This window comes from Equus caballus, chromosome 7 (assembly GCF_041296265.1).
Source record: "Equus caballus isolate H_3958 breed thoroughbred chromosome 7, TB-T2T, whole genome shotgun sequence".
NCBI lineage: Eukaryota > Metazoa > Chordata > Mammalia > Perissodactyla > Equidae > Equus > Equus caballus.
In genome coordinates, this window is record NC_091690.1 from 34465978 (window position 1) to 34492542 (window position 26565).

At 46.1% G+C, this 26565-nt stretch overlaps 1 protein-coding gene across 2 annotated transcripts in view; it reads right to left on the bottom strand.

Moving 5' to 3' along the window:
- Positions 1 to 10107: 10107 nt before the first annotated feature.
- FEZ1 (fasciculation and elongation protein zeta 1) overlaps positions 10108 to 26565 on the bottom strand; it is a 41343-nt gene continuing 24885 nt past the window's right edge. The window contains exons 4-10 of one of the 2 annotated variants that reach the window (NM_001097608.2): positions 24168 to 24254; positions 21953 to 22121; positions 19319 to 19590; positions 18241 to 18321; positions 16704 to 16779; positions 13012 to 13077; positions 10108 to 10466 (exon numbers count right to left, since the gene is read on the bottom strand). In NM_001097608.2, the coding sequence (NP_001091077.2) occupies positions 10450 to 10466; positions 13012 to 13077; positions 16704 to 16779; positions 18241 to 18321; positions 19319 to 19590; positions 21953 to 22121; positions 24168 to 24254 (768 nt within the window). In that variant the 3' untranslated portion in view covers positions 10108 to 10449. The remainder of the gene's footprint in view (positions 10467 to 13011; positions 13078 to 16703; positions 16780 to 18240; positions 18322 to 19318; positions 19591 to 21952; positions 22122 to 24167; positions 24255 to 26565) is intronic. The other variant, XM_005611431.4, reaches the window with a different exon arrangement.

The window sequence follows — 26565 nt, forward strand, 5'->3', positions numbered from 1 at the left end:
CAATTTTCCTCCATAGCCGTGGAGAGGTCTGAACTTAGTGCCCCCTCTTCCACCATCCTCCCTCAAAGGCCTTTGCTTTCCCGTCTCCATCCTAGGCTCTGAGAGTTTTCATCTCTGGAGCTGGTGCTGCCACTGCCCCTCCCCCAGCCCTCAGGGGAAAAGTCCCAGGAATGGGGAAGGAGAGGAAGTCTTGACTGCCCAATTTAATCCTGGAGCTGTGTCCAGAGGGGAGACTGCCCTTTGAACTCAGGGTTCAGCACTGTATTCCCTGGGGCAAGAAGAAATGTAGGGGCAGCTTATCTCCACCAGGAAGTGAGAGGGAGGCATTCCTGCTATCTCAGCCTGGAGGTCTCCTTATCCGGGCATTGCTGTGGGATGATCACCGCGGAAAAGCAGGAGTTCCCCGTTCACACTCACACAGGCTGGAGAGCTTGCACCTGCCGGTGGACACCCTGGCGCCAGGCTGAAGATGGAGGAGGCGGCGGGTTACACAGGCAGAATGGGCCTCCATGCAGCTCTGACGGCGGTTCCCTGGGTCACTGCTGTCCCGGAGCCCAGCCCACCTGTTACACCTGAGAGTCCTGCAAACACAGCCGAGACCTTGCCTCTAGGCAGTGGAGACGGTCTCTAGATCCAAAGATGATACCTAGAACATCACCTCCCAGGGCCAGGAAGACGGCAGACTCTCAAAGCGCTGTTTTCCAGGGAACACTGTTAAAAGATATGCTACCCCAAAAACTCAAGGTCACATTAGTCTAGGATGAACTGCGTATTATATTTTGCTAGTGGAGTTTCATAAGGCTCGTTAGTATATTAAAGTCCCTGAAAAGTCCCGCAGGAAAGAAACCTGTTTGTTTAACCTGTTTCCCAAATGTACTTGCCTTTTTTTTTCAAGTGATATCTATTCAATCACAGTAGTATTCCACAAAACACACTTGAGGAACACTGTTCTAAGAAATTACAGAGTAGCCGGTCCCAGCCTCTCCCACCCCTTCCTAAGTTTTTCTTTCAAGTTCCGCCATCTTTTCAACCACAAGGCCAAGTACCAAGGGGTTTCCTAAATCATTTGAGACGTGGGTGGTTGTGTTTTGAGGAGGCAGCAACCTCTCTCTGTGCCTGACTCAAATCCTATTCACCCCAAGGAGAAGGCGTACAATACTCCCTTGGAAATAAGAGAGAGGGGACAGTGCCAGGTGGGTGTGGAGGAGATGTCCTTTACCACCAAATGGTGCTCTGGTATCAGCGCCCTGGGAACTGTTCAGACTGACCTTTCACCCCAGTGTCTCTCCCACCAGGGAAGACCTTTCAGGTTTGAAGATTCCTGCTCACGGAAGTGGAGGGCCAGAGCTAAACCTCCTGGACCAAGGAGCTTCTCTGCTGCCTTGGACATGGCAGATGAGGGCACTGACTCTGCGACCCTGCAGCCTGCTTGGACTCATTCATTCATTCAACGTGTCTTTATTAGCACAGACTCTCTCCCAGGCAGTTTTAGCCACGGAGGATGCAGCTGTGATCAACAAAGTTCTCGTTTTCAGGGAGTTTACGTTTTAACAGAGGACTGAGGCTGAAAATGTGCTCACGGTGTCCCCGTAATGGTTAAAATTGATCTCATCCTAGGACAGTGACCTCAAACTTCATCACCCAGAGTCACAAACAGGCGGCGCTCAGGTCAAAGGCGGGTTCAGGTCAAATTCAGCTCGCAGACGCGTTTTTTTTGGACTATATATTGTTTTTTTTTAAATTTTGGGACCAAAAATTAAGTTGAAGATTGCACATAAAAATTCAGATTCTTGGTTTCTCTTGAAAAATTGGAAAGTTAAGCAACTCGGGACTATTATTCCCACGCAGCCACAATGGGGTGGAGTTGAATTTCTGCTGCCCCTTCCGATGTGGTCCCCAGGTTGTCAAGATGTTGCCTTGGGGGTTCCCCAGCGCCGATGCTGAGGGTCATTCCAGTTCTTATCAGGCCATCCCTGTTTGGTTGGCTCATTGGTTAACTAACCAATGTTTCCTCCCTCCCTTTTCTCCTTTTCCTTTTTTTGCCTTTCCCTCCAATATTGGAGTGGTTGTATTTAAAAAGGAAAATATTTCTCCATATCTATTGCTCTATCAGAAGTGAGAACACAAGATAGTCCCAGACAGCTCTGCCTTTGAAAATGCTAGTTGGACTGGCCAGCCCTGTGGCGCAGCGGTTAAGTTCGCACGTTCCGCTTCTCGGCGGCCCGGGTTCGCCAGTTCAGATCCCGGGTGCGGCCATGGCACCACTTGGCAAAAAGCCATGCTGTGGTAGGCGTCCCACATATACAGTAGAGGAAGATGGGCACGGATGTTAGCTCAGGGCCAGTCTTCCTCAGCAAAAAGAGGAGGATTGGCAGTAGTTAGCTTAGGGCTAATCTTCCTCAAAAAAAAAAAAAGACTCTAAAAAGAAAATGAAAGTTGGAGAGAACATTTGTGTTTGCGCAAGTGAAGATACTCCTACCTTCAACGGCACAGTGTACCCGTGCCTGACCTCCAGACATCCTCACTCCTATGTCACCTGGCCACCTGGCCTCTAGAGGCCATCATGAGCCTTGTGGCATGAAAGCCACCTGGGTGGCTTGTTTTATATACAGTTAGTCCCACAACTAGCTTTTCCCCAGATTCCAAAGCAAGATGCCTGAAGATTTTGAGAAACGTTGCTCCCAGGAAATAGTTCTCAGTTGCCCTTTAGAAGTTCCTTGTTTGGGTGCAGCCCAGTGGTGTAGTGGTTAAGTTGCCGCACTCCACTTCAGTGGTCCCGGGTCGGCCAGTTCCAACCCAGGGTGCAGACCTACACACTGCTCATCAAGCCATGCTGTGGTGGCATCCCACATAGAAGAACTAGAAGGACTTACAACTATGTACTGGGGCTTTAAAAAAAAAAAAGATGTTCCTTGTTTCATAGTTGCTCCCTTTGACTTCCTTTTGCTGTACAGACTACACCCTGCTGAGCCAGTTATTCAGTCAGGAGCACTCACAGGAGCCTACTATGTGCCTGGCATCATATGGGGGACAGAGATAATTCAACTTTGCAGAGCGTCACAGGCCAAGGGATCACCCAGGACTGGCAGAGAAAAAGCCGATCGCATCAAGCTCTGCATTCCCACTTCTGCATCTTCTTTCCAGCCCACAGAGGAGGCAGATTTTATTACACCACTTTTGAGTGTATTTATCTTATACTTGTATATTTCTCAGCCTCTCTCTGGGCCAATCTCATTTAGTCCCTTTGCAAATTAAATGCATCTCATTAAACCAAATCCATTTAGGACAATGCCCTTCAGGTGTGTGCATCTTAGAACATCTTTCATTTTAAGACAAGTATTTGATTTATTTTTCATCTCATTACACTCTTTAAAATTATGTGCATCTCATTACACTCAGTGCACTGAGACGACTTATTTCAGGTGTAGACATTACACCCAGTATTATCAGGCAAGAATATTTTTTTCATTTCATTACAAGCCTTACAATTTATGTACATCTCATTACAATCAGCCATTTAAGACAATTCCCTCCAGTTGTGTATATCTCATTATAGCTTTTCATTTTTCATCTTATTACACCCAAGCATTATTCAGAGAACTCACTTCAGGTGTGCATATCTCACATCCACCTGTTAGTTTGTGAATTTCTGGGTGGTTGTTTTCCCCCTAGTATTGCAAAATTTTTCTTATATCAAACTCATTTAAGGCCCTCTCTGCTCACCTGTGGGCCTCCCATGCTCCTTTTCAGGGAAAGGAAGAATACTGGGTTCCCCTGGATTTGGCCAAGACTCTGCCAATAGCTTCCCCTTACCCACAGGGAGCATCTAAATTAACTTCTTCACTTGCACATTCAGGGGCCAGAGGAGACGGTCGCGAAGTTCCCTCTCAGTTGATAGTCTATGAAACTCTAGTCCTGTGGACCACAGCACAACAGGCTCCCCAGCTTCTCCTGGGGATGCTGCTTCTTGCTCTGGACAGCCCCACCCTGCTGGAGAAACTGAGATTGACATCACTGCCCAGGCTTCCAACAGCTAAACCGCTTCACGCTTCTTGCCGCCCTTTAGACTGGACATGGCTGTGGATCCACGCGGGGCCACATTTTAAAGGAGAGGAAATAACTTTGCTCTCTTGTGATGGAATCCCCACAGCACCTCCAGGACAGTGGCATCCTCATCTCTCCCCAGCCCCTAGCCTAGGAGTTTTCAGCTGGGCGCACCTTAGAATTGCTGAGCAGGCTTTCAGAGTTCCATTCTTGATCTACTAAATTGGAATCTCCAAGGGTGAGGCCAAGGTAGGTGCACTTTTAATAGACCTCCAGAGGTTCTGAACCACTCACTACCTCACCCAAGCCTGATTTCAGAAAAGGATCTGCAGCGCAGCTGCTTGGAGCTGAAAATGCCTCGTTGCTCTCAGTATTGCCCCTCCCAGCTGTTTGCCAGTCCCTTGGAGTAGTGGTTGGGTTCCACGTGCTCCACTTCTACAGCCCAGGTTCTCGGGTTCAGATCCCAGGTGCCAACCTGCACCACTCATCAGCCACACTGTGGCAGCAACCCACTTACAAAATAGAGGAGGATTGGCATAGATGTTAGTTCAGGGCAAATCTTCCTCAACAGGAAAGAAAAAAAAGAAAGAAAAAGAAAATTCAAACCTAGAGTGAAAATGTCGTTTCTCAGTCTTGGAAAGGGCACTAAGGGTCAGCAAGCCCAATTTGGCCACCCCACATAGGAACCCCACCCATAGCACACTATAACTTGTCATCTCCCTTTACCACCCACCTCCAGCCTTGGGAGCCCAGTGCCTCCTAGGGCAGGAAGGCCGAACTGTCCCACAGAGCCACCTGACCCATCCAACTTCACCCAGTGACCTGAGAGCTGCCTTCTGGAGACAGGAGGAAGAGGGGAAAGCCCTGCAGACTGTTTAATTGTGGTCTTCGAGGCTTACTTACAACCTGGGGCAGTGCTGCAGGTGATCCGCGATGTCTTTCTCGAACCTTTTGGATTAACCCTCATGTTCCCGCCTGTCTGCCCCAATCATGAAGCTCGTGAGGATTCTCTGAGTGTGTCTGGGGCGGTCTGCTCTGGAGTCTTTCCTCCTCTGTCACTCTGCCTGTCTCCTTGCCAGTCAACATAGAATCTTTTCTCTAAGCACAAAAATAAATGACTTTTCACCACCCCTCCTCCACCACTCCCCGTGAATGAACCTGCAGAGAAATCAGAATAGGATCTACTGCCTGCCTCTGCTTTGTCTCCTTGTCCACGAGGAGTGCCCGAGGCCACTGGTGCTAGAACCGGAGGGTGCCAGGGCTCACTGGGCCACCGCTAAGCAGGATTTGGTAGGATAAAGGGTAGGGGTAGGGCTGACTTGAGGGGAACAGGCCTGTCTTGTTTTGGTTTTGTTTTCGGTCTTCTGTGTCTACTGGATTGAAAAATGACCAGCTCCCCAGAGCTCAAGAGGCCATGGGGTCCAGCCGTTTCTCTGTGTTCCTCAAAGTTTTCTAGTGAAAATAAAAGTCACGATTTATTGAGTACTTAGCAAACATGCTAGATAGTGTAGATTATTCAAAATAATACTGGAAGAATTACTGGTATTATGGTTAATATTAGTACTCGCATTCTAAACTGAGGAAACTGGGGCTCAGAGATATTAATTTTCTCAAAAATGATTTAGCGGGGCCGGTCCAGTAGCACAGCAGTTAAGTTCATACGTTCTGCCTCAGCAGCCCAGGGTTCGCCAGTTCAGATGGCGGGTGAGACACGGCACCGATTGTTGAGCCATGCTGTGGCAGGCATCCCACATAAAATAGAGGAAGATGAGCACGGATGTTAGCTCAGGGCCAGTCTTCCTCAGCAAAAAGAGGAGGATTGGCAGCAGATGTTAGCTCAGGGCTAATCTTCCTCAAAACTAAACAAAAAAAAGATTTAGCAAATATGTAGTAGAGCTGGGATTTGAACCCAAGGTCGAAACCCATGCTCTTCCTGTGAGGTAATTTGCCTTCCCTAAGCCTTGGCTTGACGGAGGCTGGCCTTCAAGATCTGCACCTGCCTTTGCCTTTCTCCTCTAAGGTCCCCAGATGAAACAGCATTTAAAGATGTGGGATCCAAACAGCCTGCCTCTCCCTTTTTGCATTTGGGGGAGAAAGGGCAGGACCCAGGTCCTCTAAGCTTAAGAAACGGCTCTGCATACTTTTCTGGGAGCTGCGCTACAGGAGGGAGCTGGCCCTGGAGGAAAGGCTGCTGTTGACCATCAACAGACTGGGATACCGGGATACGAAGTGAGCAACAGCAAGGTCGACTGCACTGTCGCTGATGGTCACTCAGCTGTTTTGGATTGATATCTGAGGTCAGGAACTGTTGAGTGCAAGTGATCTGTAGGTGATGACAGCTGACATGCAAGCCTTCCTTATTTCAGGCCTGTGTAGGTGATTCCTCCCTCCTGTTCAGAGGGCAAGCCCAGCTTCTTAGATTTTTTAGGCTTGACTGCAGAGAGTAAGGGCAAAACCAGGTTGGAAGATGGAGGGAGAAGGAGAAAGAGAAGGGAGCTTGTCTCTGAGAGGGACGGCATAGAAAGTGTTGCCAGACAAGAGCAGGGGGAGTCGACTGAGAGCAGATGCCCAGAACCCAGGGCCATTGTCAGATTGGGCAAGACTTTAATGGGAAAAAATGAAATTACTCTGTTCAAGGAGGAGGAGAGGAGAGGATGAAGGGGAAACACACTGGACTGGAAGACAGACCCCTGGCTCTTCCGCTAACTTGCTTCTCTGGTTCTGTGATTCATTTTCCTGTTCTCTGGCAGGCTGGAGGTGGAGGAGCGAATGAGGGGGACACTGGGTAGAGGAAAGGGAGAGAGAAAAGGGAGAGTGAGAGAGAGGAACTAGATGTGCATGTGTCTCTGGGGTTTTTCAGACAAAGCTATTATCAAAATGCCAACCAGCTCCTGCCTGGTCAATTTGCATATTCCATGCTGTGCTCTTTGAAGCAGGATGAATATGCATGAGAGATTGGGCGGGTGTGGAGCTGCTGGGCTGTGGGCTAAGGTGGCTCATTGTTCTTTTAAAAGAAAGGCATTAATATGAAGCCACAGCACCTTCTGGTCAGCTGAGCGGTCTCTGCTTCCCCTCCCTAGTGAAAGGAGGAGGAGCGCAAAGCTCAGGCTCAGACAGAAATCCTAACGACTAAGTCTCTCATCCTCCTGAGGAAATAATCAGGCACCATCAAGAACACGAGTGTCTCTTCTCCAAGAGCGGCATTTAATTATTCTCCTCTCCACGCATACTAATCACAGAGGCTGGCTCGGTGATGAGAGTCACCTCTCCTGGCTTCCGTGGAAACGAGGCTGACTCTCCCATTTCATGCTTGTGCTGCAAGGAAATCTGGGCACCCTAGGGTGCTCCCTACTTCTGGCCTTTGGTGAGACCCAAGGCGCTCTCAGTGACTGGGCTGGGGTGGGAGTCCCTAGGACATAGGGACCTAGGGTGCTCAAAAACTGCTCATGGAATGGACTCATTGATGTCCATTAGGCCTTGGCTTCTCATTTAGCCTAAGTCACCTGGAGGATCAGGCCTTCTTGCCGACAGTCTCCATTCCTTCTTCCCTGACCATGCTCCAGACATTATTCCAATGAGCATGAAAAAGGTTTATTTAATTTTTGAAATCCAATTTATCCCCAAAACTTTAGGGCCACAACACCCTTCCCTTTGGGCTTTCTTTCTGAGCTATCATATCGTCTCCCATCCTGGAATAGAGATACAAGGAGAGGGACTGTGGGGAAATTCCACTTGGAAAACGGCTTGTCCTCACATGACGTTTGCTTCAACTCTACACAAATAAAGGCTGGCATCTGGCTGTGCGGTGGAGTTTCTTTACCAGGACTTGATCAGATTAGGTTTAGCAAAATTCATGCCACGGCCTTTAATTGATGGGTACACACCTCAGTTAAAGAACCTACTAGCCAGACCAACCTCCTACCTCCCTAGGAGGTACCCTGCATGTCTGGGCTCTCCAGCGTTCCTGGTTGAGTGAGGACACCCTAGACTCGACTTAAGTTTTGCAATCAAAACTGACTGGACTCTGAAGTATCGGTCCGCCCTTGGGACTCTTCCTCAATGTTACTATACCCTGAAGAAGGAGAAGAGAGAATGCTGGGGAAGAGAATCACCTTCACCTGTTAATCACACTATCGGCTCTTTCCCAGGTTCAGCTTCCAAGAGTCAGGGCTCCACCAACTCTGAAAACGCAGAGCAAAGCTTCTGCAAACCTTAATGCAAATACCAATTGCCAGGAGATCTTGTTAGAATGCAGATTCCAACTGTGGGCTGGGGCATTTCTAACAAGCTCCCAGATGTTGTCAATGCTGCTGGTCTGAGTGCCACACTCAGAGCAGCAAGGATGGATGGAAGGGCAATGCAAAACCACGAGGAACTGGTTTAATATCCCCTCTAAACTCCTGATGTGGACAAATGGAGAGAGAAAAGGGGCCACTGTCCCCACCCTTCCCTGCTCACCTCCTTCTAGACTGAGTGTATCCTTGACACTTGAGATTTATTTTTAACTGCCAGCAGCTTTGATTAGCTTGTCTCTGCTGCTTCAGACACCTGCTGGCAGGATAAATTGGGGGAAAGGAGTGGCTGACCCAGATCTGACAAATCCGAGGCATGAAGAAAAGCTCTTGAGGATTCACTGCTTCCCTTTTCCTGAGACTGGTGAAAAACCCCATAGCTGGAAAATTGTTAAACTTGCTAACGACCTCACACAGCCAGTGACCCTCTGCGTCCTCAGCCGAAACCCCAATGAACGCAGAACTGAAGTCGTCCCTTCTAGTCAAAGCAATGATGCTCATGTCAATTTGTTGACCCCTGAGGATGTGCATGGGTGCCTATGGTTATTTCTATTTTCCCATAGCAGCCAGGGCTCTATCTATGGAAATGTTCTGCTCTATGTAGCTGCCTGAGTGAGAGCTGTAGGCACTGGGGCAGTTTCCCTGGGGTTTGGCCCCCTCTTCCCCCGGGTAAGACGGCTACTGCCCGGCAGCTCTGCTCCAAGAAAAGCAGAGGCCCAGCAAGTGAGAGGCAGGGCGCCAAGGATGCCTTTTGTGTCACCTTCCCTGACCTAGGGCCTTCTGTGGAGTTGCCAGTGTGATCAGGTATGGCTTTCCACATGGCATGCTCAGTTCAAGCACACACTAAACTCCTCGGAGTGAGCGGAAGTCTAATTGGATCAGAGACCAAGTGCCAGTCTAACCCCACCACTCCTGAACATCTCTGTTTCTTTGTCTCCTCATATGTAAAATCAGGGTAGTGCTAGGACCTACTGACCGCATGGGTTCACTGTGATACAAGATGTGTAGAGTGATAAGGCCAGTGGCAGGTGCACAGCAAATGCTTGATAAGTTTTTGTTTTAAGGTGGGGGGTGGGGGAAATGGCAGGGTTGATAGTATTCAAGCCAGCCAATGGAAGCCAAGAGAATTCAGGTTGTGGTGAAATCAAGCCAGCATCCAGACAGGAGGGCGGCTTTCACCTGCTGGGCAGCCAAGGCTGGCAGCTGCCTGCCACTGATGCTGGAGACAGCATGTAGGAGTCAGAGCTGCTGGACCTCTGGGACTGCAGGAAGAGCATGCATGGTCACAGGGTAGCATTCCCAGGGGTCTCTGGGGGCAGTCAGGAAAGCAGCCGCAATCTCCCACGCTTGGAGAGCCCAGCAGAGCTGACTGCCCTCAATCCTGTGCCTCCAGGTCCCTGTGAGAACCTGGCCGTTCCACCAGGAGGCACTACAGCTGCCCGGCTCCTCCTTGTGGCTCACTTCCTGTCTGCTAACTTCACAGTCTGCCCCCTAGGCTGACCCCCTTTCTGACTGGCTAGTTCCTACAACACGTTGTGCAGCTCCCTTTAATGGTGCCAAGCAGCAAGATCTTAGGAGTCTGTGGAAGGCCTCCCCTTTCCGTCTGTACCACGTGCAGCCCCACCACGACCCACAACAGGGCATGCTCCTGGCCCCTAAACACCAGGCTGACTGCCCCAGGCCCCTGAACACCATGTGAAGGCAGCTACACATCCTTTCTCTAAAGGGTTTAGAACAGAGGGCCAATGAACACCACACTCCAAAGCACATGAAGAATATTAATTAAATGAAGGTTTATTTCAAAATTAGTCTTAGAATGTAAGCTGTTTTTGAGGGCTGGAGCCAGACTACATGAGTGGTGAGAGCATCTGCCTTCCTCCGACATGAGTGGAGAGGAGGCAATGTCACCAGTCCTGCCCCTCAGTCATGCATCCAATGATTACTAGGACTAGAAGCCAACAGCAAAGGGCCCCGCGCGTTTGCTCACGTTTAATCCAGGTTAAGCTATACACGTTTAAATACACGTTGGAGGTTACGTGGTGCCATGCAGTCCCTGTGATGGAATGACTCTTGCTCAGTGACCTCCACAGCAAGGCTGCTCCCAAGGGCAAGGTTAGGTAGGACAGAGTACTGAAAAGAGAAGAGGAGATAAGAGAGGTCAATGCACAGTGGGGGTCAGGACCTGCCAGCCCAGAGCAGCCCTGGCTGAGAGCGGTCATGACAGCTTCTCGCCAGTGTCCTCAGCAGAGAATTGCCCCCTTAGAACCAGGGAATAATTGCAATCACGTGTCTTCCTTCCAGAAGAAGGAAGAGCCAATGATAGGTGGTTGTTTGGTGTAGCAATCAAGTGCATGGTTTCTGGTGCCCGTCTGCCTGGGTTCAAATCCTAGATCCAGCCGTTCCTAATTCTAAGACCTTAGGGCAATGACTCAACCAGTCTGTGCCCATTTCTTCATGTACACAATAGATTGTGCCTCTGCCTACCCCACAAGGTGTTCAGAGGCAAGTTGAAAGTGCTCAGTAAATGTTAACTAGTTTTATAAATTTCCTGACATTTCAGTGGATCGCAAGGGGTAAAGTCGAGCCCTCAGGCTCCCAGGCTTACAGAACCCCTTTCTACAAACTTCCTTTGACAAGCTCCTTTGAGAAATTTTCTGCTCTTTTAAAACCTGTAAGAGTCAGAATTTCTTCCCAATGTTTAGCCTAAATTCCTCCTGCAGACATTTAAGATTAATCTCTCTGATCCTTACGGAAACAATATAGCTCAGAGGTTCTTAACTGAGGTCCCAAGCCTCTGAAACTGTACCCAAAGTTGCGTGTGCGCCTGGAGCAAAAAACCTAATGAGATAAGGGGTCTAAAATGAATAATCATCGAGGGATGGTGTTATGGACTGAATGTTGGTGTCTCCCCAAAATTCCTGTGTTGAAGCCTAACCCCCAGGGCAGCCATATTTGGAGATGGAGCCTCTAAGGAAGTAACATTAGATGAGGTCACAAGGGTGGGGCTCTGATCTGATAGGATTAGTGTCCTTTTAAGAAGAGACACCAGAGAGCTCTTGTGCTCTCGCTCCTCACACACACACACACACACACACACACACACACGGAAGAAAGGCCGTGTAAGGACATAGTGAGAAGTGGCTGTTTAAAGCCAAGAAGAGATCCCTCCTAGAAACCAAATTTGCCAGCTTCTTCATCATGGACTTCCCAGCCTCTAGAATGCTGAGAAAACAAATTTCTGTTGTCTAAGCTACCCAGTGATACTTTGTTTTAGCAGCCTAAGCAGCCTAATAAAGATTAACATCACAAAAAGAAAGACAAGCAGAGAGTATGTGTCTCTTAATGGAAGTTTACAACCACTGATAATATAATGCTTAAGAAATTTCAGGCTGTGGGGCCTGCTCCATGGCCAAGTGGTTAAGTTCGCGCTCTCCGCTGCGGCGGCCCAGGGTTCGGATCCTGGGCGCGGACATGGCACCACTCATCAGGCTACGTTGAGGTGGTGTCCCACATCCCACAGCTAGAAGGACCTGCAACTAAGATATATAACTGTGTACAGGGGGAGTTTGGGGAGATAAAGCAGAAAGAAAAAAAAAAACAGATTGGCATCAGTTGTTAGTCCAGGTGCCAATCCTTAAAAAAAAAAAAAAAAAAAAAAATTTGAGGCTGAATCTGATCAAGCCTCTTGCTCTCCCAGTTAAGAGGAAATACAGAAGATGGAAGAACATATTAAATTAAACCATGGGGACACAACCAGCTAGCAAAAGCAACAGGGGCAAACAACCTGATTTCTCCAAGAAATAAATTTCAAGGAATGAGAGAGGAAGGAAAGGTGAACCTACGTATATTAAGAGAGACTCAAGAAACATATCCAACTGCAATGGACAGACCTCCACTGGATCCTGATTCAAACAAATAAACTGAAAAAAAATTTACAGGGAAATCTGAATGCTGATTGGATAGTCAATGACATCAAGAAATTTTTTACTTTTCTAGTTGTGATAATGATATTGTGGTTATGTATTATTTTTAGGAGTCCTTATGTTTTAGAAATATACACTGAAATATTCATGGGTGAAAAAAATGATGATTGGAATCTGCTTCAAAATAATATGGAGGGGAGAAGTTGGGCAGGGGTATGAATGAAAAAGATTGGCTATGAGTTAATAATTGTTGAAGCAGGAGGTTAAGTATATGAGAGTTCATTATACCATTTGCTCTACTTTTATATATGTTAAAAGTTTCCATAACAAAAGATAAAACAAAAAAAAAGTTATGAAATGATGTAGCTAATCATGACCGTAGTTTGTTGCCTTGCGAGCAGCTGAAAACTATTGAAAGTATCCTCAGGCTTTGTTCTTCCTAACTAAATAGCTCAAACTCCACAGAACTTGCACAATAAGTCTTTTGTTGGTTTGGCTGCTCTTCACGTGGAGTCACTCTGGTGACTAGGGGGTGATGGAATCTCCTTCCCAGGCCTCCTAGCAACGTCCAAAGGCAAAACCCACTCCTGCGAGGGCCTCACAATTGTCCACTTGATTTCCCTGGCGCTGCCCGGTCTGGTCTGGTCTGGTCTGGTCTGGCATGGATGCCCCAGGAAGGCTGGAGAGTCAGTTCCTCACCTTCCACAGGAGTCCTAGGATAAGGGGCCCCAGGGGCCTGGGGCAGCTCTTACCTTTTAAAATGTAGTCTGTTAGCAAAGTGGGCACCTTCTCATTGTCCTCCTTCATGGCAAAGAGAACTGGAGAAGGAGAGAGAGAGATGAGCCAAGGTGCCATCAAGGCATAAAGCTCAATTCTAGGACCAGACAACCCACCAACCCAAAGTGAGTGAGAAAGGATTCAAGGAAACTAGATATTCGTTGAGTATTGAGAAAAGTCTAGAAGCTTCTGTCAAGAGTCAACATTCAACATGCTGACAGAGGAGAACACATCAAGGTCAGAGTGGCCTATTGGTGACTTTATTTTCTCTTTTTCTTGTATCTTTTACTTTTTTTCCTCATCCATAATTTCCACATCATCTCCCAAGTATATATATTTAATAATCATAAAAATAAATAATTTAAAAAAAGAATCAGCTTTCAGATGCAATCTAAATGTTAAGCATAATAGTCATCATGTTATTCAATCACCAATAAACTGTCTTAAAAACATTCTATTCAGAAGCCACTCCTGTGGCCTAGTGGTTAAGTTCAGTGTGCTCTGCTTCAGTGGCCTGGGTTCGGTTCCCAGGTGCAGACCTACACATCACTTGTGGGTGGCCACGCTGTGGCAGTGACCCACATACAAAATAGAGGAAGACTGGCATAGATGTTAGCTCAGGGCGACTCTTCCTCAAGCAAAAAAGAGGAAGATTGGCAACAGATGTTAGCTCAGAGTGAATCTTCCTCAGCAGCAAAACAGAAAATTCTATTCATATAAACAGATATTATTAGAAAAATCTCTCACCTCTAATTTATTAATAACAAAGGAACTGAATTTAACAGATATTTATTTTCTATTTTATGCCCGGGACAGTGCTAGAATTTGTGGAGATGCAAAAGAATTATGGACTCTCAAGGAGCTTACAGACGACTTGTTGAAACAGTTCATGATCTACGCACGAAGCGAACAATAGGGAAGTTATTAAAGCCTAAAGGCTTTTTATAAAAGTCTCTAAAGTAGCTTTTCCTGTCATCAGAGTAGGTAGCACCTTTTCATATTCATACTTCACATTGTGGAAGTCAGCTTTCTAGAAAATCCTTCCAGAAAGTCACCAGACTTTGTTTATAATATCAAAAAACGAGGGATGGGGGAGTCCTCCAATAAGTTTCTTCATCCATAAATTCCTAAATAAACTATGCTCTATGTATTCCATGTGATCTTATAGGACTTTATGAAAAATGAGAGACATCTATGGGTACAAGACATACTTATTAGTAAAGAAAGAGGCTGAACATTATGTATTAACTTTTAAATGAATAAATAAACTCTAATATTCATAGAAAATCTGGAAGAATGTGCATGAAACTGTTAAAAGTGGTTATCTCTGAGTGTGAGACCACAGGCAATGTTCCTGTCTACATTAGACTTCTACACTGTCTGTCTTTTTAAATGAGCATGTATTACTTTTGCAAGCAGAGAAAACGAAGATCAGCTGGCACTAATAGCTAGGGTCCGGAGGCAATCGCGACAATGGACTGATCCCCAATCTGTGTCCACGTCCTTGCTCTCCATTGATTACCCTGCCTAGTTTCAAGTCAGGGTAATGAAACTTGATTCCAAAAATCAGCAGCAGGTGAAGAGCAGAGCCTGACGGGGGGCATGAGTCAGTGGCCAGGTTCAGAAAAAGAAAGAGCCTGAACCTGAGGCCCTCCAGGGGTTGATTTCTTTTGTTTTATTTCTTCTGTATTTTTAGACATGCATTCTTCTCAAATTAATAGGCTGGAAATACTTTGCAACTGAACATGATGAGCAGATTAAATGCCGCACCAAGAAGATGGCCGTAAAAACACAATAACTGTACTCAGTCAATATGTATCTAAGTTGATCTCCAAAGTCCAAAATTCATATGAATTATCTGGTCCCAAGAGCTGGTCTTTGGCCTACGTCCTTGATTCAGGAGTAGGGCAAAGAGGAGACGTTGTTCACAAATCCATACAAAGATTTGCCAAAAGAACAGAGCTTTCATAAGCTACAGGAGAATTCATATTCAGGAAAGATGGTAGCTTTTTATTTTAAAGGGTATAAAATATTGGAATATGGTATATCCACACGATAGAAGAGAGAGCCATAAAAAGAATGTTAACCAAATGTTAACTGATGTGACTAAAATCATGATACAAAATTTTATAGCCAGTATAATCCCAACTATATGGAAAAGACATAAAATATTATGGCTTAAAAACAGCTAAATAGTAACCACAGCGGAGGGCACAATGAATTATTTATCTTCCTTTGTTCACTTTTCTATATTTCCAAAGTATTCTAAATGCTGGATAAGCTCTAACTATAATTTTTTAAACCAACTTGAAAAATGTAAACAAAGCCACTGTTTCTTAATTAAAATGAAAGGATTTCACACTGAATTCCTGAATGGGTATCTGTAGTAAATTTATAGCTCTTTCTTTTTTTGAAGACCATGATAGAGTACTTTACATATATCAACCTTCATAATTTGTCCAAATTATTTTCCAAATGCTTACTCCTTGTGAAAACACAAACACCTATAAATGTCAGTTCATTTCTATCCGCTCCCTTTAAAAAAATCTTAGTGCATGTTCATGCAAATAAAGGAGTTTAAAATGAGTTAAGAGGAAGCCAATGTACTTTGAATTTAAAATCCCAGATTCTCAAGGACACAGTATCTGTTGAGGCAGGCAGGATTTCCGTTTACCAGAACCTCCTACTTTAGTCCTGCAAATTGATAAAAATGAAAACATTTGGTCACCTTTAGCACCGGGGCCCAGCAGGTACCTATCTTCCTCGATGAACAGACAAAGCTCCTCTACCCATCCCCTGGGGTATCACACAGCCCTGCGGCTGGCCCATTCCCCCCCGAGGCAATGCTGCAGTGGGCTGGGCAGCCTGCTTAGGATGTCACTCAATGCAGTGCACGGTTGCCAGGGAGATGGACATTCTCATGATTCACTGAGCTGTCACCACATCTCAGCCGAGGATTTTTCTCTTCCTAAAAGAATCAAGCTGACACTGATGGCTAACACCATGTGCCCCTGGCCCTTTGGGGGTTGTAGTGTTTGATGTATATAAAGAGATTTTGCCTACAAAAGGCTCTTTATCACACACTGTTTTCTCCCATAGCTCAGAATGTTTATTAATATTATTTGACCATAGAGCCAAAGTGGAGGAGAGGAGGCAGTCATTTCCTGAAAGGAAAACCAGACTCCATTCTTTCCAATCAGCCTCACCCAACCCAAGAAACCTTACTTCTCATTAAAACTACAGCCAGTCCCACAGACTGAGCTCCCTCCTTCGGGGCACAAGTTTGGGCCAGGCGACCTCAGGTTGCAGAGGGCAGAACGGGCAAGATAGAGAATGCAGAGCCTCAGAACTGCTGGGTGAACCACAAGAGGCCCCTGCACACCACTACTGCCCCCTACCTACTCCCAACCTCTGTCATCAACTCATTTTGCTCTGGCAAGTCTCTTCCCTTCAGGAACAGGGAAAAGGCAAGACAGCTCTGGGTATCACTACAGAGCACTTTAATTTTACCCCTGCGCAGGGGGACACAATGCAATGATATGGAGCATATTTTGACCCATCCGAAACTGTTCTCAGGACACCTCAAGCCTGAGGCACCAGGGGTGCAGCTCACAGGGAGGGAGAGAGCAAAATAAAGCAGCTGATCTCGCTGAGGAGAGGAACTCACTGTTTGTCAGCATCTGGAGATCTTCCACTGACGGAGGGGAGGCCTTCTTCTCATAAGGGATGACTGTGTTCAGATACTACAAGACAAACATGGTGGGCAGGGCTTGAGACATAAGATACAGTCCCTCTGGGCATAAGATATAGTTGACAATTAGCACATCATTGTGTTTTTCTCAAACAAACAGGCTCCCTCGATTAACATTCTCGACAACACCCGTGATAATTTGCATACCACTGTTTCAGGACCTTTTTCTCATCTTTGGGGAATGTCTCTTTAAAACTAAGACTTCACCCTACTAGCCAAGAAAAATTTCCCTCCATTCCAACTTCTACATTCTCCTGACACTAGAAACTTTTTGTTTCTTTAGGAATCCTGGTGAGCTTTTCCTACGGGATTAGAGCAAAGAACATTTGGGGGGGGTGGGGGGTGTAGGAGTATTATATTTTCTTATCCTTTGCAGAGCAATTTGAGAATGAATGGTTTCTCTTTTGTCAAAAATGACAGGCTAGAGAGAGAACCTCAACCTGGCCCTCGGTCTTGGATGTTGGGTTTGCTCCCTCTGCTGGATATGAGGTGCTCCTACAACAAAATCATTTTCGGGGCCCAGTGGAGAGCAAAGAACAAGGGCCAGAAAGACCTTGAAGGGTTCTAAGGGAGCCTGGGGCAGTGAGTGAGAAGAACTCTAGACCAAAAGTCAGGAGGCCTGTATTTCAGTCTTGGCTCTGCCACCTGCAGTGTGGCCTCGGGAAAATGCCTCATCTCTCTGGGCCTTAGCTCTCACTGCTGTGGAACGAAGGGACTGGGTTAGAGGTTCCTAAAATCTCTTCCCACGCTGCAGTCCTAGAATCCTAACACTAGGATTCAGCCACAGATATGTCAAAAACACATATACGGTGTACGCGCACTTATTCCACCATCTCAAACTTGTCTATTTTCGCCCCGGCCATCTCTATCAGATTATCCACTTCAGGGGCGCAGGGACCAGGACTTACTCAGCTTTGTTCCTGAGGGCCTAGCAACAGAGCTTAGCACAGATGGGTACTCAATATAAGTTTTGAACACTGTCTTAATAACTAGAAATGCAAACTACTTCTCAGGCAACTAACTGACTAAAGGGAGCCAACCAGGAGATGCCACTGCGTGGGTTATGGTCAGAGTGGGGCAGCAGAGAAGCAGTCTTGGGACTGGTTCAGCTGGAGATCCAATGTGATAGTTAATCAACCTCTTGGATGGGATCCATCTTGAAATGGATCCCACTTTTAATGCATTTTGTTCTTAAAACAACTTAACTCATAAGTCTACAAGCAGTGTTGAGTTTTAATTTTATCCAGGTCCTAGGATACTGGAGCTCAAAAAACTGTTCACCTTTAAAAAGACACTTTCTGTTCCTCCTTAAGAGTAGAAGAAAATGTTAGGACCCCTCCCCTGCCTTGCCGAGGGGTGGGATAATTCTAGTGAATCACCATGCCGCATTTGTTGGGGAGGCCAAGTTGCAAGAGACCAGGAGGAAAGCTGGGGGCAGGAAGACTGCTCGTACCTGTTTGTCAGTTCCTGAGGAGCCGAAAGTCTGGCGGATGCCGCTCTGCAGAATGTTGGAGATGCCTTCCATGCTGAAGCGCTGAGGGAGCAGAGAGGGACTCAAGGAGAGCAAACACTTCCTGCGCCATATTCATCACCCCCAGGGACTTCTGTGTCCTCCCTAAAGTACCCGACCCATGAGCTGCCACACTGTCCCCGATAACTGCCCCGCGGCTCTGTGACCGAAAAGTAAATTGTAAGACCTGGGCTAAGAGACAGGCCAAAATTTCAGCCCGAGCTTAGGAAGAATAAACAGCAGAGTCTCAAAGACTTATCTTAGAAAGTCCCTCAGGGCAACAAGACACCCCTGCACTTCCCCAGGTTTCCTCATTGCAGCCTCCACTGTGTAAATAGCACCACAGTAAAACCTGGGCAGCTGATGATGCAATATCTTAGGGAAGAAGACAAAATGTCCAGCCACGGGGAGGGCAGATGTAAAGCAACTGTCCTTGTCTGGAAAGCTTTTTTCAAAATGCCCATGCCTACACCCAATTCAGTAGGTCTGGGACAGAGCCCAGACAAAGGTATTCTGAAAAAGCTCTTTAGACAATTCTGCTGAGCTTCCCTGATTAAGAACCACTGGTTTGAAGAATTCTGTCAATATAATCACAAGGCATTTGATAACTTTCAATCCTGAAACATCCTACCTGCACGCTAAAGAGTCAAGTCAGGACTCTCAACTATGCCAGGAGCAGGGATTCTGACGCAGAGTCCAAAGAGACAACGCGTCTCGGTGCTAAGTGCCTTCACTCCACTTCCTACGGTCTTGCCTAAGAGAACACGCGCCATATTCAATTATTTTCTAATGTGTACATCCTGTCTCTCCCAGTTAGACTGTGAGTCCTCTGGGGAAGAAGAGGGGACAGGCGGTATCTTCTCCCTCTTTATGGCCCCACTGTCTGCCACAGCGTCCTGCTCACACTCACTGCCCAGTGCAGGTCTGTTTATGAGTCCACTGCAGGATTGGTATGGGGACCTGAAATGGCGAGGGTTTGCTGTTGGACGCGCCGCGTCTTCCAGCTGGGTTGTTCACATACCTTGAGAGGCATCTGGTTTCCTTTCTCTATTCGGCTGCTCTGCAGACTCAGCCCTTTCTCTTTCCGCCTCTTTTTCATCAGTTCTCGCTGCTCCTTCTGCTTGTTCTGAACCTCAATAAGCACTGTGATGAAGGAGTTCTTCACTTCCTTCTCAAACTCCAGCTCGTCCCGGCGGGCCAGCTGTTGCACCAGCTCCTCCGAGAAGTCTCGGATGGCACCCTCCACCTGGTCCAGCAGCTCGGTCAGCTCAGACCCAGACATGTGCCTCAGTCCTGCAGGGGAAGACATCCGAAGGTGACACCTGCATCCCAGCCAGAGCCCACTGGAGAGGCTCCCGGGCCTGCTGCCACTTGTGATGGGACTGCCCCTTCGAAGGAGACCCCTTCCAACTCCTTAAAGGGGCAGGAAAGACCTTCACAATTTAGGGGCATGCCAGGAAGGGAGGGCCAGTATATGGTCTGCAGAAGAGAACACCACACTCTGGAAACAAGGAAGAAGAAACAGCCCCGAAGGAAGCCTGTGGACTCTGTCCACAAAAATGGGTGTGGATGGACACATGCTTTTTGATCCTTGTTCTTTCCTCCTATTTTTCTTCTGTCTCTATGATATTCCCCACGTGAAATGGGTCAAGAATCAGAGGGGAAAAAACATTAAGAGGAGGTTTTGGGCATTTGTGCTGAAGAACAATAAAGAGGTGGTGTTTATTCCCAAGAAGTGATCAAGACACAGCTGACAGCAAGACAAGCAGAGCAATGCGAGGCCTTCTTTACATCTATGGTCCATGTGCCAGTGCACGTATTCAAAAATATATGAAACGTGCAGAAGACTGGCCACATGCATTGAAATTGATGCTGGCTAGCTGGCACAGAGTGGTCTGCTACTGCCAGGGAACAGGAAAGGGAACCTGAGATAACGGATAGAGATAACTTTACTTTAAGTTCTGTCTCCTAAGACTTCTTCATTTAAAATAGATGTGAGGGCATCTTTTTGATTTTGTCCCTTTCTAACGGCATCTTTTGTTTCTGCCTCAGAATCCATTTTCCGTTTCCTTTTCCTTTCTGCTTTGCCTGGATATTTGCTGACTTGGTTCGACTTTCCTTTATTTTGCTCTTTGGAGCAGCCCTCCTCCTTCTGTTTTTGCCATTTCACTCTGCATTTCAGCTGTTTTCACAAGTCGTTTGCTGAACGCTTCTATGTTTGGGACCTTTGTGTGGCTGAGAATGGCCCGATTGGGGCGGCTGTGAATGCGGCACACGGCCAAATCTGCCCGTCCCTCCCCAGATTCCTTCTCTGGCCGTCGCCCTGCCTCTGCTGCTGAGAGCCACAGGGTTTTACTTGCAGGACGCAGGTCTTCAGATGGCGCCTCCATTTTTACCACTATTCTAACCCGTGCTGGACATTTATGCCCTGATCAGCCTTCCTTCTCTCTCCGTTGTTTCTAAGTGCCCTTCACCCCCCATGCGGATGTATTGCCATGGCCCCTCCTGCAGCATGGGCATCATTATCCCTACGGATTGATGAATTTTATACTCAGTTTTGCCTTTGCTGTGTTAGTTACATCTTTTCATTTCAAGCTTCATCCACCTCTTTCTTTGCATGATCATCATTAGTACAAACCTGTGTCAGAGAGTTAATACGACACAGAGATTAAGAGTGCGGACTCTGAGTCAACCCCCCTGGCTTCAAATTTTGGCTCCACCCCTTACGACTTGTCTGTGGTATAAGCACAAATATAAATTAAAAACAAGAGACTTGATTCTCCCTGTTAAAAGTAAGGGAAGAGGCTTTCCCTCTCTCTCACCTCCCTTTTCTTTCAGAACTTTTTTCTCTGTCCTTTTCAAATGTATGTCAATCATTTCAAAGGCTAAATAAGCCTCTTGCCAGTCTCAGGACTCTGGAATGTTTCCTCAAGGACCAGGGAGTTGCTGCTTTGAAAAGTAATATCATCAAAGAAGATAACAAGGACCTAACTTGTCACAACTCCAAATCGCAAAACCTACTTAATGTAATGGGTATATCCACTTAGCTACAGACAAGACTGAGATTTCTTTCTGGTTTTGCAATCCTTTTAGCAGGTTGTCTGGAATGTGTGTCACATTCTGGCTTAATGCTTATTCAGTAATAAAATTCTTTTCTTTCTCCTCTCTTCCGTGGAGAGATTTTCTGGGTGGGGAGGAGATTTTCTTTTTAATTATATTTTCCCAACGGTGGCCTTGAACAAGTCACTTAATCTCTCAGAATACTGTCAGCTCAATCCTAATGAGGTGGGTGTGGGGATGAAATGAGATTATGCACGTAAAGTTTTAGAACAGGCCTGGCAATAGAAATCTCTCCAAAAATGAGTTATTATCTTTACCTTTTACAGGTTGTTTTGTTTGATTCTATCATTTTGAAAAGTGGCTCCAGACTTCTTATTGTGCTTTACTCTTGTTCTTTGGATAGTTTTACCAGTTTAATTTTGCTCTGTTGCCTTTCCTCCCCCCATAAAATGCTGACTTCTCTCCTGAGGCCCAGTGAGAAAGGTGGTACCAACTCCTTCAATTCGAGGTTGTTAGCTACGTTTGAAGCAAGTGCCCAGTGCCTGGCACAGAGGAGGCGTTCGTCCTCGGCAAGCCCGCCCCCCAGGGCCCTCACCTTCATAGGACCAGTTGTTGTTGAAGGTCTGGGTCAAGGCCTGCATCTCCTGCAGGAGGACAGAGTCTGCCTGGGAGGAGGTCTCTCCCCCATCCTCCTCCTCCAGAGCCTCCTCCTCCTCCTCAGGGTCTGGGGAGTTCTGCATCATTTCCTCAATCTCCTCAATTACCTGAAGAAGGTACACAAGACAGTGCCCGCGCTGTTGAATTTTCATCAGTTAGGTATGTTTCTAATTTGCTGTCTGTGAAATTCCTAAAGCAACATTGTTACTTCATAAATATTGAATAATAGTAAAACTAGATCTGACCAAGGGCTTACACACACTCCTGTGGTAATGTAAAGCACTCTTTAATGGAAACCTCTTCCAAGAACACCACTTAGATGAGTGCTTTATTGGAAATAAATACTCTTTCAGGAAACGAGGCAGAGCTGCCTGGAAGGGAACATTTACTTCAATTTGCTGAGCACTTTATTTCTTAGTGGGAAAATATTTTATCCACTCTACTTTAACACGAAACCCAATCCATTAATTGTTACAACGCTTATGACCAGAAAAAACAAAGTGTTCCTAGAACAACCGAAAATGAGGAGGCTTTTTTAACATAGAGGAAAACAGCTATTTCTCCAGAATTCACCTGGACAGGAACTAAAGCTGCCCAGCAGCAAGATGGTAAAATAAGAAAAGGATAGGTAAGGTCGGGAGAGCAGAGGATTGATAAGAAATGCGGCTGTCATCTAGACCCTTGATAGCGGACACTCCTAGAAGAGTCAAATTAGATAACTGCTGAAAGGCACAAGGGTGAACTACCTTGTACATCAATTGTCTCCTCATAAAGAAACTGGACAAAGCAAAGGCTGCTCCTAAAAGGGGTCCCCATGTGAGTCTGGTCACAACAGTGCATTTATACATCTGTCTGTTCTCGATGCTGTGATGGACTCAGGCTCCAAGGCCACTGGACTATGCCCTTTGAAGTGGGTTTCATGTTAGGCTGGACCCAAGATAAGGGGACTAGGGTCCCCTCCCTCTCCTCTCAGCTCACAAATTTAGACGATGCTTACTGCTTGACTACTGAAGCCATTTACAGCATGCAACCAAATGACACCCCCCCTTTAGAATTTTATGACTGCATTTCTTTCTCTCAGAGTACAGTCAGGCATCGGCTTAATGACAGGGATACATTCTGAGAAATGCGTCTTTAGACGATTTCGTCATTGTGTGAACATCACAGAGTGCACTTACACAAACCTAGATGGGATAGCCTACTACACACCTAGGCCATATGGTACTAACCTCATGGGGCCACCATCGTATAGGCAATCCATTGTTAACTGAAACGTAGTTATGCAGTGCATGACTGTAGTTATCATTGAATTTGTATCATTGAATTGTATTTCCCCTAAAATTCACAAGAATAACTATTAGCCCCTATTCTTTTTTATCTGGTTCCCTTCGATCTCTTGATCCTTACCTGTTTATATCCTACCTTTTGAGCACAGATATGAAAGAGTTCCTTTTACTGAAAAGCACTTTCTGGCACTGAAGTCTCCTGGTGGAGCTTTTTCAGAACTACTTTGTGAAAAAACTTGTATGGTGCCTGCTCAAAACAAGCACCCATAAGTATCTGCTAACTACAGGGTTGAATAAGGAATCCAGAGACCCAAGATTATTCTCCCCAACTAATAAATTATTTAAACCAAAATATAACTAACTCAATCAAGTGTGAAGCACTATATCTTTTTTTTTTACAAAGACACAAGTGTCTCTAAGACTCCTTTTGAAAGAATCAACATTTTCAGTGTTCTATGAAATATGAGAAAATATCCATTACAAAAAAGCTTCATCTGCCACTTCTATTTTTGCAAGAACAGGTGTTTGGGACCCTTGTTTAAGTGTCTTGACTCTGAATACAATGAATTGCAATAAGAGTCTCCACAGAAGTGAAGCTGGTAAACACGGGGCCTCTCTCTGGCAGTTATCAAACACAGACCCCACCCAAGCCGAGTGTCAGGACTTACGTTCCTATTTACTGCAGGTAGGTAAACTGAGGTATAGAGAGAAATGAAATTCCTTATCAAGACACTACAAGTCATCAACACAGCCACCACAAGACCATACATTTTTCTTCTGCCTTAAATGTATGCGGCAAGTATGTACTCAAACTTTTTCTCTATCAAAACAACAAAAAGTCCCAAGAACTGAGAGAGAAATCCGTACCTGCTCTGCTGTGAGTAGAGGCTCCTCATTGATACCAGAATCACGTTCACTCTTCTCATTGAACTCTTCCTCTTCTTTCTCATGGATCTGAAGGAGGGGCGGGGGACGGAATTCTGATTGACCATCAGCAGAACTAGGGCTCTCTCTAGTCTCTAGAATAGAGGACCCTGACTGAGAGGCCACTCCGCTCAGCCATTGTGTAAAGGGGGAATCATAAGAGGTGTCCAGAGTTTCATCCTACTGCAAACATACACCTTCCACACGGCATGCCACACCGAGCTAAGCTTGGTCAGAAGAGGGCAATGAGGCATGAGTGGCCAGCACCATTCTGATTCAAAGGGAGCAGCACCGTTCTTTCACCCACAGACAGGTCATCCTTGTGTGAACAAGGAACCTTCTCAGGGTGAGTAATACTGTAACCAACTCCTGCAACAAAGGCACTCCTTATTTATATAGGCAGTTTCAATCAGGGGGTTTGCTCCCAGATTTTACTTTATTAGGCATTTTAAGAGAGGATTGTTCCAGTCCAAATAGTCATGCTTTTAAAACCTGATGAAATGCCATCCTGTTATTGGAATCTAGGCGTGGCGTCATAGCTGATGAAGGAGGTAATGAATCTACATGGGACCTGCCACAGAATAACCTGACCATAAACTAATGGACAAGCTAAACAACAACAACAAAAGTCAAATCATTTGCACGGCGTCTCCAAAATTCCATAATCCCAAGTAAGATTCTAAAAATTCACAACCATCAAGATTCTAGGTGTTAAAGTCCAACGAGGTATTCACAGAAAATCTGGCTTTATTGGCTGTATCACAAATGGCCACAGTCTGGCATTTATGTTCAAATTCTGCACAAGATAAACCACTAAACCACCTAAAAAGCTGTCTATGTCCAGAAGTCTGATTTGAAAGTCATACAGGAGCTGACAGGAAGTGCCCCAGGAAATCTTTCTGCAAAGACACCTCTCATCCAGGAATCCATTTCCCTTGCTCACCAATAGCTTGCATGTTCATCTGCCTTCTCCTGGGGGTTACCTTTGTCTTGTTCTAATAGGAAGCACCCCAGTTCCAATCCAAGCAATCACGTCAGAGGTAGTCTAGCCTCAGAAATTTCTCCTCTTTTCTTCGAGCTCCGCCTTGGCAGACACCCCTAACAAAACACATGATGACCTTCTATCTACGTTTGCTTAAAACCAGGACTATGTCATAAAAAAATTAATCAAATATATCTTAAATGCCATCTGCACTCAGCCTGGATAAGGTGTAGGACAGGGAGACAACTGGATCATTTGAGAGGCCTGTGTGCCAGATGGTGACATCTATTTCTGCTGTTGAACTCATATGCTCGAGTCTCTGCCACGTCTACAAGCTATGGTAATACCTGCTTTCTGCAGCTTCCCTGTGCAGAATGAAACTCCTGGAGCCACAGGTGGTTCACAACTATACTCACATGGCAGACCTTTTTTTTTTTTTTTTTAATTTCAATCATATGCAGTTTTTTGTTTTGTTTTGTTTTGTTTTTTTAAAGATTTTTTTTTTCCTTTTTCTCCCCAAAGCCCCCCGGTACATAGTTGTATATTCTTCGTTGTGGGTCCTTCTAGTTGTGGCATGTGGGATGCTGCCTCAGTGTGGTTTGATGAGCAGTGCCATGTCCGCGCCCAGGATTCGAACCAACGAAACACTGGGCCACCTGCAGCGGAGCGTGCGAACTTAACCACTCGGCCACGGGGCCAGCCCCAGCAGAACTTTCTTAGGGCCAGAAAGTCTTGTGGTAGAAGTTTGGCTCATATTGGGAAAGAAGTTTTTTGTTTTCTGTTTGAATTATTTTTTTTCTTTTTTTCCTTCTTCTTCTCCCCCAAACTCCCCAGTACATAGTTGTATATTCTAGTTGTGAGTGCCTCTCAACTATGCTATGTGGGACGCCACCTCAGCCTGGCTTGATGAGCGGTGCCATGTCCGTGCCTGGATCCGAACGAACCAGCGAAACCCTGGGCCACCAAAGCGGAGTGCCCAAACTTAACCACTTGGCCATGGGGCCGGCCCCTGAATTATTTTTTATAAGCATCTGACAGCAAGCGTTAGCTTATAACCAGAATATTTTTTGGACAGGAAGTCTATTTTTAAAGTGACACATTTACATTTTCTGAAATGTGGCCAATCTTAGCAGGTTTACCTCACTGACTGTTAATATTGCATCTTTCAACTACACCGTCTCCCTACCCAAGGTCCCTCCTCTGAATGGCAGGCTGAAGGTAGGGAGGGAGCGTTAGGGAAGATCCTCCTTGCTGTTCAAACATTCGTGAACGCGGGAAATGGCAGGAAGGACTCTTAGAGCTTTCTCTCCCCTCCTGCCTCTGTGTCTCTGGCACAAAGCCTACAGATCCGATTTGTCA